Raw genomic sequence first — 15,334 nt, forward strand, 5'->3', positions numbered from 1 at the left:
TGTATTGAATACTGATCATAACACTGATTGAAGATTGGGATGCAATATACATCATACAAGGCAACCGGATAGCGAGTGACTTATATATATAAGCCGAAGATGGGTACAATCTTTTCATAATGTTGGATCCAAAATGTCAAAACAAAAATGACAGCCTTAAACTGTGTCTTTTATCATTTTAATTAGACTACTCAAGGAAATTGATTTTATTTTAATAATGACGCAGATAGACACATTACTACAAGGCACTACGTTTGTTTCGTTTCTGTAAACCACTAATAAGATAAAACTGTTATTCTGAGCAAAACAACTCAATAAAATGAACAAAATACTCCTCAGAACTATATAGTTGAAGGCTTTCTCTCGGACAGGTGCTCTGGTTGAACATAAGGTAATATATACACATAAGAAATAAGGTTTATTAATCATTCTACCAAACGAAGCTATCGGAGTCAGTCTGTCGTAAAACATAGGTCATATTTAAATTTTAGTGCATTCAACTAAAGGCTATTAGCAGTGCGAAATGTGATATTGTGCATTGGTTTATATCGCCTTTATCAGAACTTATAGCACGTCACGTTGTTAAAGAATCATCTACAAATTAACTTTGACACCATTGTGTTGCAGAAAAAAATTCATGTAAAATCTGTGTAACGATGATGGTAAAATATATAGAACATCATTGTAATATTACGTAGATAGAGACTGACATTCGGTGGTTGGTGATTCAAGATATCTGAATACATATTTCGAGAATTCCTAACTAAATTTTTGTTATCATAACAATAGTATAAATGTTTCAAAAAAAGGAATTTTTTATGAAATTTTCAGCTAAATAAAAAAGCAGTCAATAAAATAAGCCATTCCAATTTTTCTCTTTCAGCAGAAGATAAAGGGAAAAGCCAGTACTTGATTAGCACCAGGCTCCTTCTGTTGGTTGACAGTCAAGCTATATTTTTGTAAACTAAATTTCAGTGAAATTTTTTCCACGAACTAACGGAGTACATTACCAATGAGTTTTTTGTCCCCAACTTTTCATGAGTTACATTTCAGTCATTCAACAAATATGCGTTGAAATTTGGTAGATTTGTTCGGTACGGTAGGGGCCGCTCGCGACTTTATTATGAAGCAGGTTTGTTTTTAAAGTAAAAGGTCTGTATTTTCATTCATTTTTTAAATTTATCTTGCACAATAGTAATAAAATAATTTAAAAATTATTTGTAGGAAGTTCAAATCCGTGGGACAGTGGGTAGAACAATGTCCGTACAAATGCAGTCGAAGGTTTAGAAATATCTTGTTACTCAATGCGTTTTTCAGTAAGGCATACACTTAAATATTATGTATTTCTAATAGTACGTTATTAGTATTAGTGTTAGTATTAGTGTTGATTGTCGACTTTCATTCATTTAAACCGGGACATTTGGATGATATTCTCGATATTCACATAATTATTGGAGTTATGTAAGGATCGGAAAAAAAGAATGCCTTTCAATAAATGATACACAAAATATCCGATAAGAATGCCGACTCATCATTTGTCTACGCGTAACCTGGTCTCAGGTCATACAAAATCTATTTTCAGTATTACAATGGCTTGACTTACATAACGTAACGTTATACCATCCCTTACGTCTCGACCATTGTTTCCATATTTGTTTGGAATGGAATGGCAATCTACGAGTATTATTCGTATATCATATGCCCGTGTCTTGTTATTCTTTAAAAAGGAAGTGCCGTACACGACTTCGCTGATCGTCTCACACATTTATATTTTATGGATCTTCACTTGAACGACCCTTACCCCACTAGCTTCGGTCGTGATCACGCAACGAAGTGGAAAATAACGATACCCGCGTCGTCAGATTAAGTCGCGAATTCTTTTACTGAGCACGTCGTTTATAACAACATATGGGCTTAGTTTTGTAGTGGAGCCGAAGTTTATGTTCAGATATAGTTATATCACAGATAGGTCAGAGTCAGAAGATAAAAGGTAACATGCTAGGAAAGAAAGTTAAGAAAAGAACTATTACAGAAACTTGCCAAGCGTGTCAACCAGGCTTCGCACGCAATCAGTATACCGGTATGTTTGTGTAACTTGTTATACGCTAACACGGCAATATTTATACCGGATGCACTTGAAAATATGCTCATTGTAGTTTAACAACATCAAATTTATGCCTAAGTAGACCATATCTTCACAGCGCATACGTACAAAATAAGGTGGCTTCTGACTACTGTTTGAATATATTTGTTTTGAAAATCCTTTGTCGAAACAATACTTTCATTGAATATTTTTTGGCCTTTACATTCTCATATTTTCAACTTCATTGCATCACCTGTATCAACCTTTCATATTTATTGTAAGACGAAATTACGTGACTGAACATTTCTAAAGTGACTGAAACTTGATTTGAGCTTAAAATACATGTAAATATAGTTCGGATAAACAATAAAAAGTGCTCTTGGCGCTGTTCGTGACCGGAGTCTTTGTTGATGTTATCGGTTCACAATTACTCCCGACCATTATATATATGTATGTATTTATTTAATCTGTCGTCTGGTCAAATCTAGCTGTCAGTAAGAACGTGTGCGGTTTGTAGGTGTGCAAAACTGTATCTGGCGTCCAATAAGTCGAACTGGACAATAACAATATCAGAGCTTAGTAAGAATTTAGAAAAGCTACTGGTTCAAAAAAATCACTTGATGCATTCAACTTTGATGGCCAAATTTTTCAGTTTGGATATAGCTTGCAGCTCAACATTTCTTATGCTCAGAGGCTCTTTCTTCGCTGAATTCCAGTAAACGATAATAAATCCATTATTACTTACAGAGTTACAACTATCAACAAATTATATATGATATGAGATATTAGTTAAACAATATTTGTGTGTGACAACTACGGAAATTGTATTCTACGGAAACAAATCATGGAGCCGACATTTCAAAACAAGATTTGGCGAAATGCTGCATATTTTGCTTTCATTGGAATGGTGGGTGAATAAATAGAATAAATTTTATTTTAGAGAAAAATATAGCATACATTTTGTATTAAGTCTTCAAAAACACTGGTTCAGCTTCTCGAAATTAACAAAAACTTATCATAGAATGACTTATTTAAATCACAATTTTTCATGGTGTGTTGGTTTACATGTTTGGCTCGTTTTCATGTTTTGCATTTTCCAACTTTTAGAACATTGGAGCACTAATAGTTGTCGGAACAATGCCATTCACATTTCATGCAATGGGAGAAAACAGCGATATGAATACACTCGCTCTGCATTGTATTTCTATGAAGGTTTGTATATGTGATAATCTAAGAATATGTAAGGCTTGTGATTTTCACAAGCATTACAAGTGCATTCGTACGAACTAATTGCGGTCAAATCAGTTATTTGGTAAACATCAAAATGTTTAATTCGTTGGACAACTTTTTTTACACTCACTAAAAAGTATTCCACTTTTTATGTGATCAAAAATTATGCTGGCGATGAAAACATATAATGCATATATATATATATTATACCCAGTAGAAAAAAAAGTTCATATTGAGTTTATTATATTTTCGTTTTTACCGGTTACATAAAAAAAAATTATTACTGTACCATTGTTCTTTATGAATGCGTAACAACCGGGAACAAATGTGAGTCTTATTTAATGCAAACTTCGCATGCTTGCAGGAGACCTTTTTCGTGCGTTCCCTCTTAGGTATAGTATTATAAAAATGTTTGATATTTTAGTCCATTCAATACTGGTTGATTGGAATAGGTGGATTTGCCTTCATTGCTGAAGTTTTAGCTGTTCTGGCATCGATGGGACGAAGCAAAACATTCCGGATGATAGTAAGTTTTTTTATATTCGAAACAATACAGCAGCAGCTTGCATTGTTTTCAAGTCAATGTGACATCAAACTTTTAATTTTTTTTCTGATTTTCATTAGATAGTAAATGAATTAATTTTCTTATTTACTTCCATTTTCAGCTTAGAAATCACCAATCTAAAAAGCTTAACATTTCTATTGTTCATGTCTTTGTGCAGGTGATGGCTATCATTTCGCTAGTTATTATCCTCGCCCTAACTCTGGTTATCTGGGGATCAGTTGAAAGCGATAAAAGAAAAGAATATTTTCAATCGACTTGGAACGATATGGATGGTGATACTAAGCATTTCATTGAAACTTATGTAAGTAATAAGATATTAGATTTACTTACACATCAATAAATGTTATACCTCGGACTTAAATATATACATCTAAATATCGGCTTACTATCGAAATACTTTTATATTTTTTATGAGATCTTCGTCGTCTATTACAATTGATTTTCACGATATGAAAACCGAATTTACTAAAATTAATGTCGCCTTGCATAATTCATTTTGTAGTAGAAAAGGCTGTTTGTATAATAACAGCAGGACATTTAGATTATGTCGGGATTAATGGCCATTCTAATTGCCACATCACCCGTAATGTGATGTCAGTACACGCAAAATCAACTATTACATTTGATCGTCCGCTATGCTATGGTTTTAGATGGCATGCTTTACGACTTGAAAGAAACAAATGCGGTAAAGAATTAAACCAGTTTACTTCCATTTTTCAGTTCTACTGTTGTGGGTTCGAGAACGAAACTGAATACACATCAACGTTATTTCCAGTGAATGAATCGTGTTACGCAATTCCATCAGAAAACATAACATGGTCAGTTGGGTGCTACCAAAGAGTCACTTCTTCATATTTGGGTTCAGTTTCTGTGATAAATGGAGCAGGAACGACTCAATCTATCGGAGATGAGAAAGTGAATCCGTTTCTTGTTGCATTCATTTTTTCTATTCTAGTCATAATACTCGCGCTAGGAACAAATTTCGGTGTGTTTGTCGTGGGCATGACCAGGTCGACAATGTCACAGAACTCCGACAGTTTCGTCCTCGAGAATAGAATGGTTACAAACTATGACAGGCAGGCCTCAAATGCACCTGAAAGCATCAATGAATCAGAGAGAAATAACAATGAAGAAATTGAAGTCAATGACTTTCAAAATGGAAACTCGGTTACAAACGGAACGTTGCACAAAAACGGAGACTTGAATGGAAAAATAAATACCCAAAAGACCGAAAAAGCCTCGGTCTCTAGCGACGGCAGCACAATGATTGAGTCAAAACCATGGTACAAAGTTGTTCCAGATGCCATATCTAAAACATTCGGTAATACATTTTATTGGATCGGATTCAGAGTAGCAAGTCATCCAAAAATGACGATTTTGTTCTCCCTTATTATGATAGGTAAGTAGGCGTTTCTTTTACAATCTATTGATAACGAGATTGCAATGCTCTGATATATGGACACGAAAGTCAAAACGAAGTAGCACGGTTATCAAATCTTGAACAGTACCGGGAGTCTTCTCGACATCTACTGACCACTAGAACGCTGAGACCCCGAATTCAATTTAGTACGGTACCTTACAGTGATACTATTCACTCTTTCCACAGCTACAATGTCTGTGGGTATGCTCCAACGATATGAATCTCCAGCGGGATCCGCAAGCGCCTTTCTTGCAGATGACAACCCACGATTGCAAGAATTTAATTTATATGCACAAACTTTTGTAATACGGGAAAGAGATCAAAGAATAATTATAGAGGATGAATCAAATGTTATCTCTGCAGAAAACTATCTCACAACACTGAATCTGGATAAGAGGTGAGAAAGAACGAGGCAGGCAATATTGTAGACACACTATAATAAATTCGAAGATAATTTATGGTGTTTTATAGTAAATATTTACATTTTCTATCATTGTTAAATGGCACTCATGGTAAGTTTTTACTCACAAATTCAGAATTTATTTTAGCAGTTTGCAAATTTTATTTAGCAGTTTGCAATGTATTGCTTTACTTATGTCATATGCCACAGTTGACAATAATTACAACATTTACTTTTCAGTGTCAAGAATTTGACTAGTTCCACCGGACAAATGTTTTCCGACATTTGCCAAAATATAGACGGTGACTGTAGAGAAAGATCAGTTTTTGAATTTTGGAGTTTTAATAACACGGTTTTGGATGGATTATCAAATGCTGAATTGTTGACAAAAATTAATGAAAATCCGCTCACAAGCCCCGTCTTTGGAGACAACGTTGATATTACACACATACTCGGTAAGCGGTATAAACTGGTGTTATACATCTACAAAATTGAACTGATTCACCCCTAGAGTGGCCCGTTCGCTGTTCCTGGAGGAAGTTGTGAGAACATAAAGACAAAACATACAGAATATAGATATTTTTTTCAACTTAATTTAAAATATTTATAAAAGAATTATTAAAATAATATAAAGTTTTTTCCCCATTCCCGGTTCAGCAATTAATTTAAGTCGACATTAAATTCGACACCGTCGAATAGAATCAATAGATAACAATGTGATACATTCTTTTTAAACAATAAAGATTTCCGAATGTGACTCTTGCCAAAATACTATGTCCACTACCCATGCATGGTCTGAAATTTAAAAACATATTTGAATCCGAATCATATTTGAATTTAGGTGGAATAGGACGGGACAGTTCTGGCAATATCGTTTCGGCAAAAGCTCATCTTCTAGACTACGTCACAATGTGGGTATAGTTATTTTTTCTGAAGTTTGCACGTTACCAGGTTGCCGTGGCATACCTGATTACTATGTCCAACAGAAGAACCACTTCTGCAATTATATGATTAGACTAACTTGTTTAACTTCTTATACTGAGAATATTTTTGGTTTTACTTGTTTTGGTTTTATTTTCATTGCATCCTGTTTGATATCCTATAATTCACATTGTGTTTAGTGTCAACGGTGGTGACTGGGAAGAACTTTTCATCGATCTTGCAACGCAGAGCTACACCGGTCTCAACGTCTATCCATCTGCTTTCACAAGTAGGCGATTGGAATCTGGCAGCACATATACAAAAGAACTTCCGTTATTATTTGCTGGATTTGCATTGATTTTCGTTTATATAATTGCTATGAGTGGAAAGTTTTCTCTTTTAGAACACAAGTAAGAGCTCTATCATCTCCATTATACTGAAAATCTATTTTAACAGTAAATGCACCTGAAATTTAAATGTAATAAATGTTAGTTATTCCAATGAACCGAACTAAAATTAGATGACGAAAATAATACTACCATTTTTATACGTAATACAACATATTTTGGAGAAAGTAGTCCGGTAAAAGTTCAATGAGGACGTTCATTCGACATACTTTAAAATGTCGGAAATATTGATTTGTAGTTTTCAAAATTAACTTAGGCAGGTGGGGTTTCCAATTTCATTTTCTTCTTCATATAAGAAAGATTTTTTTTAGTTTTCATATTTGAATGTCAATCACTACGAAACTATGTTTCGAATTACTTTTACTTCCAGCAATGTATTTCTAATATCTAATTATAATCGTAAGTGATGTTCTTTTTTAAAAAGGGCTTATGTAGCATTAATGGGAGTCACTGCTTCTGGCCTCTCAATGGCTGGTGGAATTGGAATTTCCTCAGCATTCGGACTAAAATGGACACAGCTTCATCTAATCGTTCCATTTTTGGTGATTGGGATTGGTGTTGATGACATGTTCGTTATCATTCATTCTTGGGATACTATCGAAGATGACAAAGACAATAAGGAGAAAAGCATTCCGGAAAAAGCAGGACTGACTCTCAGAGTATTAAATCTTTTTTATTTCAATATTCTGTAATTTATGCAAAACCATATACTAAACTTTACTTATACTTTACTTATAACCTAAGCCACATATCTTTTTCTGTGTTCAACGTACTACCTTCATTTTAGATAGGTATACGTATAACCTTTTTGTATATATTGCAGACTGCAGGAGTATCCATCACAATAACATCAGTAACGGATTTGGTGGCTTTTGCAGTTGGTGCATCCAGTGAACTTGGGGGTTTTGCATCATTCAGTGTGTTTGTTGCAATTTGCATCATTTTGTTGTTCTTTTTGGAGGTAATTTTTATTTTTAAGTATTCCATCGTTGATAGATAACCGGAAAGTTATCATAGCGCAAAGAAATCGAGTTATTATATAATGTTAGGTATATTTGATTTGGGTTTATGTCTCACATATAGAAAGTAGTTAGTCTATCGTATGGTAAACATTCAATCAGTAATTGCTTCTTTCCAGAAATAGAAAATGTAGCTTTTCACTTATCAACTATTATTGAGCAATGAAGACAAAATCTTTCATTATATTAGAACCTATTCTAAAAATAAACATCGTTAACACTTAGGCAAGACTATCTATATTTTCCACAGTGTACATTTTTCTTGGCTTGTGTATGCCTCGATCAGCGACGTAAAGATAAAAGATACGATGCGTGCCTGGCATGTTGTTACAAACACAAGGATACGTATAAACCTGGCAAATGCTCGGAGCGAGAGGTAGGATATATCCATGTAAATGTTAATTAAACAGATGCTATTTATTGCAAAACAATGTATCAAGTGGCTTTATATTTTGAATATCTTATTTTAAACGAACCCGATTCGAACTCGTATTGTAAAATTTGAGAGGTTTAGAAGTAGATGAAACGTCATTGTCAATAGAAAATCTTCTACGATTCGGCAAATATTTGAAACTACATATCGAAAAATACAGCGGTTTATTTGTCATATAGATAGAAATGTGGAATATTGTAATAAATGCCTTTTTTTCAAGTTCTTTCAGACTTTTTTCGAAGATGGACTCGGTCGTATCGTTACCAAACTACCCTTCCAAGTATTTGGAATCTTAGCTACGTTGGCACTGACAGGAGTTATGGCATGGGGATTTTATAATTTAAAAGTCAGATACGACCCGGATTGGTATTTACCGGTGGATAGGTGGGTTTTCGTTCTCAATTGATTAAGCCTATCTCAAATTCCTTTAATGGGTATGCTCAGTGAACAGATCAATGAATAAGCTATCCTAGTTTTGTATCTCTGTTTTCTAAGGTGGGATATCGTATAAACTTACTCAAACCTATTTATACAAAGCAGAGTTTGAGTTTGCCCTAAAGCAGGCTCATCCACAAACAACAGTTCAGCATTTAGAATAGTTTTCTGACCCAATGATAATGGTGTCAAGTCCAATATCACGTCACCTGCAGCAATCCAACGGTGGCGATTTGAAAGTTATTTCATTCCCACACTTTGTTGCTGTTGTTTACTGTCTTGATCAAACTTAATACGTGATACTAACTTCTTGGTACGCAAATTGTTGTAGGCTATTAAAGTATATTCACTCAAGCGTTCAAGCGATATAAACAAGACATATTCACATTCCTATTTTTATCAACGTTAAATACTGGCCTGTAAGTATGCTAGCATATTCAATATATATATATATATATATATATATATATATACTCCATTTTTTAGCTACCTTATCACATACAACAACAAATATGATGAATATTTCAATGTTGGAGCAGAAGGGGCAGCTTACGTAATAAATGCAGATTTTTATGCAGAAAGAGAAAAACTTCACACTTTATATGAACGAATAAGAGTCAATTCCAACATTAATACGGCATATCTTCAGAGGTTAGCTAACTACATTTATTCAATATAGGATTTGAAATCAACAAAATGGAGTGCAAAATATGTAAAATCAGGAACGTAGATCACATGTTAATAAATTGAATCATGCTGATTTACTTTCAGTGAATTAGTTGCATGCGTTTATGTTTTCTTTTGAATCTTCGTGATTTGTCTGACAGAAAATAAGTTGAATTAACTTTTTTTCATCATTTTTCAGTTGGTTTGAAGCCTTTGTGTCATGGGCTGGAACAACGAAAGGAATTTCTGATATATATGCAAGTAACGCGTTTTCAGATGCAACAGCGTTTTACACAGCAGTTAACGAGTTTTTGTACTCAAGCGGACGAAAATATATTTATGTGAGTAATATGAATTTAAAATTTAAAGACAGGGTAGTTTGTATTTAATAAATGACATAAAGTTTGAAAAATACAAAAACGCTTAAACATCATTCAACTAACAAGGTGTAATAAACTTTTATTATGTAATGTAATGTAATATGTTCAAATGAACCAATCTTAGTAACTTTGAATTACATTTCAAACTACTTTGAGTCAACTATGCGATAATATCTTATTCAATGCGATAACAACATTCATGGTGATTTGTGAAAACAGCGATTGTGTGGGTTTCCATGTTAAAGTATTTTCGATTTAGTTAGTGAAAACATCATAAAAGCAAAATATGTTTTTTTTTACCTGTGGTAGATTCGATTCCATCTACACGATGATTATCAGTTGAATAAAGTAAACTGTAATATTGTTTGAGAGATTTGTTTGGGTCATTTCATCCATGAACGCTTTTTAACGCAAAAAGGCATAAGTTCGTTGAACCCTGACCTGGTACACATACTATGTTCAGGTTGTGCGCCATTTTGGTGTACACATTTCGTTTTATCGAAGTAGACTGCTTTGCATTTTGGCCATGATTGAGAATATTTCTTCCAGTGAAAATTAACATTTATAGCATAAATTTAAATCATCATTATAGGATGTGGTGTTCAAAGATGGCGTTATTATTGGATCACGAATTCATTATACTCATGTATTAGTATCGGATGATGCAGAGAATATAGAAATAGTAGAATCATTGCAAGCAGATTGTGAAGCCGTTGGATTCAGTTCAGGACAATGCTTTCCTTACGGAGGGTAAGTAATGATATATAAGTACTAATTAATTACGAAAAAAATTCTTGCACGACGTTTTATTTGAAATTCGAGGTAAAATCGTCCAGAATAAGAATATGGGTAACCACGGTCTATTCTCTTTTTACTTGGTTCAAATCGTATCGTGTATCAAAATCGTATTGTGTATGGAAATAGATAACAAGTATATTATTACATATACTTATGAACTCTGATCTCTTTGTGTGACACATCTTGAGACGGCGGGGCTCTCACGTGTAATTATTTTCCGCAGTATTCGAACCCACTCAGAAAAACTAGCGAAAATAATTATTACTTTTTTTGTAGTGAATTGAGTATTTACTAATGAGTTTCGATTCGGAGAATAAGTGAATATGTGGCATATAGTAAATAGCGGGTTGTATCATCAAATTTATCTTTGCTTCACTTCCTTCTCAAACTTTGGAGATTACGCAGTGATATATATAATAAACGTGACAACTAAGCAAACGATTGTAATTCAATAGCACCATTTTAAAAAAAAATTTGGAGAAAATTGAAACCCAAAAAGTTTGGCTTAACTTTCAGAAAATTTAGTATATATATATATATATATATATATATATTTGCATTTGCTTTGATTCGTTGAGTTAGAAACGTCCATTGTTGCTGTATAATTAATTATGAATTATTGTGTGTAGGTTCTATCTGTTGTATGAAATCACCAGAATTATCAAAGTTGAAGTTTATAGAAATTTGGGGATTACGTTGGCTTGTGTTTTTATTATGGTCTTGCCAATGCTAGCCAGTTTACAGATGGGTTTCTGGGTTTCACTCTGCGTTGTCTTCACAACTGTGGATGTCGCAGGAAGCATGTATTTTGCAGGTACAAATCAAATATTTCTATTTCGTCTTGTGCTTATATTTCTAGTTATCTGTCCTAATTTTCAACACACCATAGCAAGATAATTAATTACTCCCAGAGTAAAAGGAGACAGTAAGAATGTTTTTGTATATTAGAAATTGGCCATAGAGAGTGTCATATTCATGTGTTAAATCTTCATTACAACGATCATACAACACAATCTGCTATCTATATAGGCGACTAATACAATCGTTTGTAAAAGACATTCCACCGTTGCGGTTAAAAGTATATCCATATTCTTATAATTTAGGTCTTGCTATTGAAGCCAGTACAATTATCACTTTATTACTGTCTATCGGCCTGGCAGTGGACTATGCAGCTCACGTTGGTCACAAATTCCTGACATTGAAGGGAAGTCGAAAAATGAGAGCAAGAGTAGCTTTAGGACGAATCGGTCTTGCAGTTTTCAACGGAGGTTTCAGTACTTTTCTAGCGCTTGTCATGCTGGCCGGTTCGGATACATATTCTTACAAAGTCTTTTTCACGGTGAGGTATTTTTTAAATTATACGGGACTTTCTTTTTGTTCAATAAAACATAATTACAGAACATACAACCCGCTTATTAACATTACTTTTAATATCCAGGTGTTTGCCTGTGTAATCGGATACGGTTTGTGGAATGGTTTGGTATTTCTACCCTGCGTTCTAGCATTGATGGGACCGCCACCTAACTCCATTGCTACTGAAGCTCGTCTGACCTCCAGACATTACGCTCAAAAATCAAAAGTGAATGATAAAGCCAGGTCTGCCAATACAATTGAACAAGGAGATACACAGATAGGAGAAGCTAAGCAATGAGAGGAAAATTATAAATAATAATGATCTATCAACAGTATTATATTAAAGAACGATTATTTTCCTAATTGTTTTCTAAAATTTTCAAAAATTAAAATTTTGTCCTAAAACTTCTGCAAATGATTATTCTTGACAAACAAATTTGAAATTGCCTATTTTTTCATTGTTATTCATCAGTAAATCCTAGTCTAGAATAACATTAGCGCTCGTGTTAGGTCTTCTTTATTATCAATGTAGCGTTTTCTTCAAAAATAGTCCATCAATGTCAACCCGTGCGATAATGCTTGGCGTAATAGAGTACTTTCAGTTATATGTGCTCAACAATGCGTTCTCCGTCAAAATTATTCGAGAGAGATATATTTCTCTATCAGAATTCTAAAATGTAATAAATATGAATCATCACAAAATATATTACTCTCATTTGAATGGTTATTATATATAAAGTGTTTCAATTGTTAAATATCTACTTGCTTGTACTAGTAAAGCAACGCCGCAGCAGATACAAACTTATGAAATAGATAACTTGAATGTTTTTTTTTTTCATTTTGGTAATGGATTTATATATATGTATAAATTTTTATTGTACTTTTGTTGTGTTCAAAAAATTGATTCAAACTTTGAGTGTTTTCTACTTCTCTCGTTTTCTATGAGGTTCGAATATAATATTACTCAGAATTGTTCACTTAACGATAGCTAAAGATATTTTGGTATGCTAAAAATTCTGAAAATTAAGCTCAGTAATCTTAGGAGACATGATCGAGTTTATGCTCTATTTACCATGACCCAAGAAATTCTTAAGCTGCACGGATGACTGATTTTACTGACCCAAAGGCTTTATCACCAACACGGCAAGTTTCATCGTTCGTTCTGATGAATGTACTCAAAAACTGAAACAATGGGTTTATATAGTCAAACAGCTGACTTGATCTTCTTTTACCGTGTTCTTTGTCAATTCTAAAATGTAATAAATATGAATCATCACAAAATACATTACGGTTATTACTTATCGATCTTAAGATCGATAAGTATATTGATAGGTGTTTGTCTGTATGTATGTCTGTGTTAGATGCACGCGATATCTCACGAAGGCGTGGTTGAATCTGCTCCAAATTTTGCATGTGCATTCATCATATCCCGGACCAGAAGCCTATTGATTTTGGATGAATTATGTCGTATAATTAGCGAGTTATTAATTAATTAGTGATGAAGAGATCTGGATTTTCACAAATCGAGAGATTTTCGAGACGCGCTGAATGTGTGTGTGCGTATAAGATGCGCAAGTTTTCACGCTAGTGAGTCAGAGCGAAGGATACACACCGCTAGATCGTATCTCGTGATTAATCTTTGAGCCTTGTCCATATCTCTCTTGTAACTTTGACGTCGTCGCGATGCGCAAGTTTCCTTCGAGAAATTTTCCACACTATTGAGTCAGAGCGAAGGATACACGCCGCGAGATCGTATCTCGTTACTTATAATTACTCCTTAAAGTTTAAGCAATGTCCATATCCCTAAATCAGGTTCGGGGTTGCAGAATTCCTCACCAAAATATCGCTAGGCTGTGTTTGAATAGCCGTCGCAACCTGGGTTAGCGCCGTTGTATTTGACACAAACTATAGGATTGGTAAATACAGAAATAGGCTATTGGCTGGAAACTAATCGAAACAATCCAGTTCGGATTTGCAGAATTCTTCATAAAAGTATTTCCTCGAGTAGTATTTCGACGACATGGGGAGTTGGCTATTGTTTCCTACATTTCTGATATTGGCTGAAAACTAATCAAAACAATCCAGTTCGGGTTTGCAGAATTTTTCGAATCGAAACCGCAGTTTCTGTTTTGGGGATACCCTAACTTTCGATCGATAAGTCTTCGGTCTCTGACCGATATTCTCGTTTGAATGGTTATTATATATAAAGTGTTTCAATTGTTAAATATCTACTTGCTTGTGGAATATTAGCTCGAATAATGTCAACCCGTGCGATAATGCTTGGCGTAATAGAGTACTTTCAGTTATATGTGCTCAACAATGCGTTCTCCGTCAAAATTATTCGAGAGAGATATATTTCTCTATCAGAATTCTAAAATGTAATAAATATGAATCATCACAAAATACATTACTGTTATTTGAATGGTTATTATATATAAAGTGTTTCAATTGTTTAATATCTACTTGCTTGTACTAGTAAAGCAACGCCGCAGCAGATACAAACTTATGAAATAGATAACTTGAATATTTTTTTTTATTTTGGTAATGGATTTATATATATGTATAAATTTTTATTGTACTTTTGTTGTGTTCAAAAAATCGATTCAAACTTTGAGTGTTTTCTACTTCTCTTGTTTTCTATGAGGTTCAAATATATATATTACTCAGAATTGTTCACTTAACGATAGCTAAAGATATTTTGGTATGTTAAAAATTCTGAAAATTAGGCTCAGTAACCTTAGGAGACATGATCGAGTTTATGCTCTATTTACCATGACCCAAGAAACGAAAAATTCTTAAGCCTCACAGATGACTGTTTTTACTGACCCAAAGGCTTTATCACCAACACGGCAAGTTTCATCGTTCATTCTGATGATGTATTCAAAAACTGAAACAATGGGTTTATATAGTCAAACGGCTGACTTGATCTTCTTTTACCGTGTTCTTTGGAAGCCAGTTGAGACTGTTGGTTGCAAAACTTTGAGTCATGTATGATAGTAGTTTCTCAGTCGCGATCAAAGTAATAAATAATATAATTCAGATACTTTCAAGTGACAGAGAAATTGATCGCCACCCTATGTATTGCCTAATAGCAGCAATCTTCAGACAAAGTGTACCAATCCAACTCCAAGCTATATAAATTATGCAAAAATCTCCAGCACCAAGTGAACAAGATAGACAGATAGAAGGCCGCCGATGCGCTAGTCGCTGAACTACAGTATGTA

General features: G+C 33.9%; 1 protein-coding gene across 2 annotated transcripts; it reads left to right on the forward strand.

The window, feature by feature from the left end:
* The first annotated feature begins 2,834 nt into the window (after positions 1 to 2,834).
* LOC120336170 (patched domain-containing protein 3-like) lies at positions 2,835 to 14,779 on the forward strand. 2 transcript variants are annotated; one of them, XR_013474336.1, is made up of 20 exons: positions 2,835 to 2,990; positions 3,191 to 3,295; positions 3,738 to 3,839; positions 4,036 to 4,179; positions 4,599 to 5,277; positions 5,485 to 5,695; positions 5,939 to 6,153; positions 6,540 to 6,609; positions 6,820 to 7,029; positions 7,451 to 7,685; positions 7,850 to 7,987; positions 8,296 to 8,421; positions 8,699 to 8,862; positions 9,400 to 9,564; positions 9,779 to 9,920; positions 10,552 to 10,709; positions 11,387 to 11,571; positions 11,861 to 12,096; positions 12,196 to 12,878; positions 14,361 to 14,779. XR_013474336.1 is itself a non-coding variant. In XM_039403780.2 (19 exons), exons 1-19 carry the CDS (start codon positions 2,928 to 2,930, stop codon positions 12,406 to 12,408), a joined length of 3,561 nt encoding a protein of 1,186 aa, XP_039259714.2. In that variant the 5' UTR covers positions 2,835 to 2,927; the 3' UTR covers positions 12,409 to 13,080. The 2 variants fall into 2 exon arrangements, 1 of the variants encoding a protein (XP_039259714.2); XM_039403780.2 differs by lacking the exon at positions 14,361 to 14,779 and having other exon boundaries at positions 12,196 to 13,080.
* Positions 14,780 to 15,334: the final 555 nt, after the last annotated feature.

The sequence above is a fragment of the Styela clava genome, chromosome 2 (assembly GCF_964204865.1).
Source record: "Styela clava chromosome 2, kaStyClav1.hap1.2, whole genome shotgun sequence".
Taxonomy (NCBI): Eukaryota; Metazoa; Chordata; class Ascidiacea; order Stolidobranchia; family Styelidae; genus Styela; species Styela clava.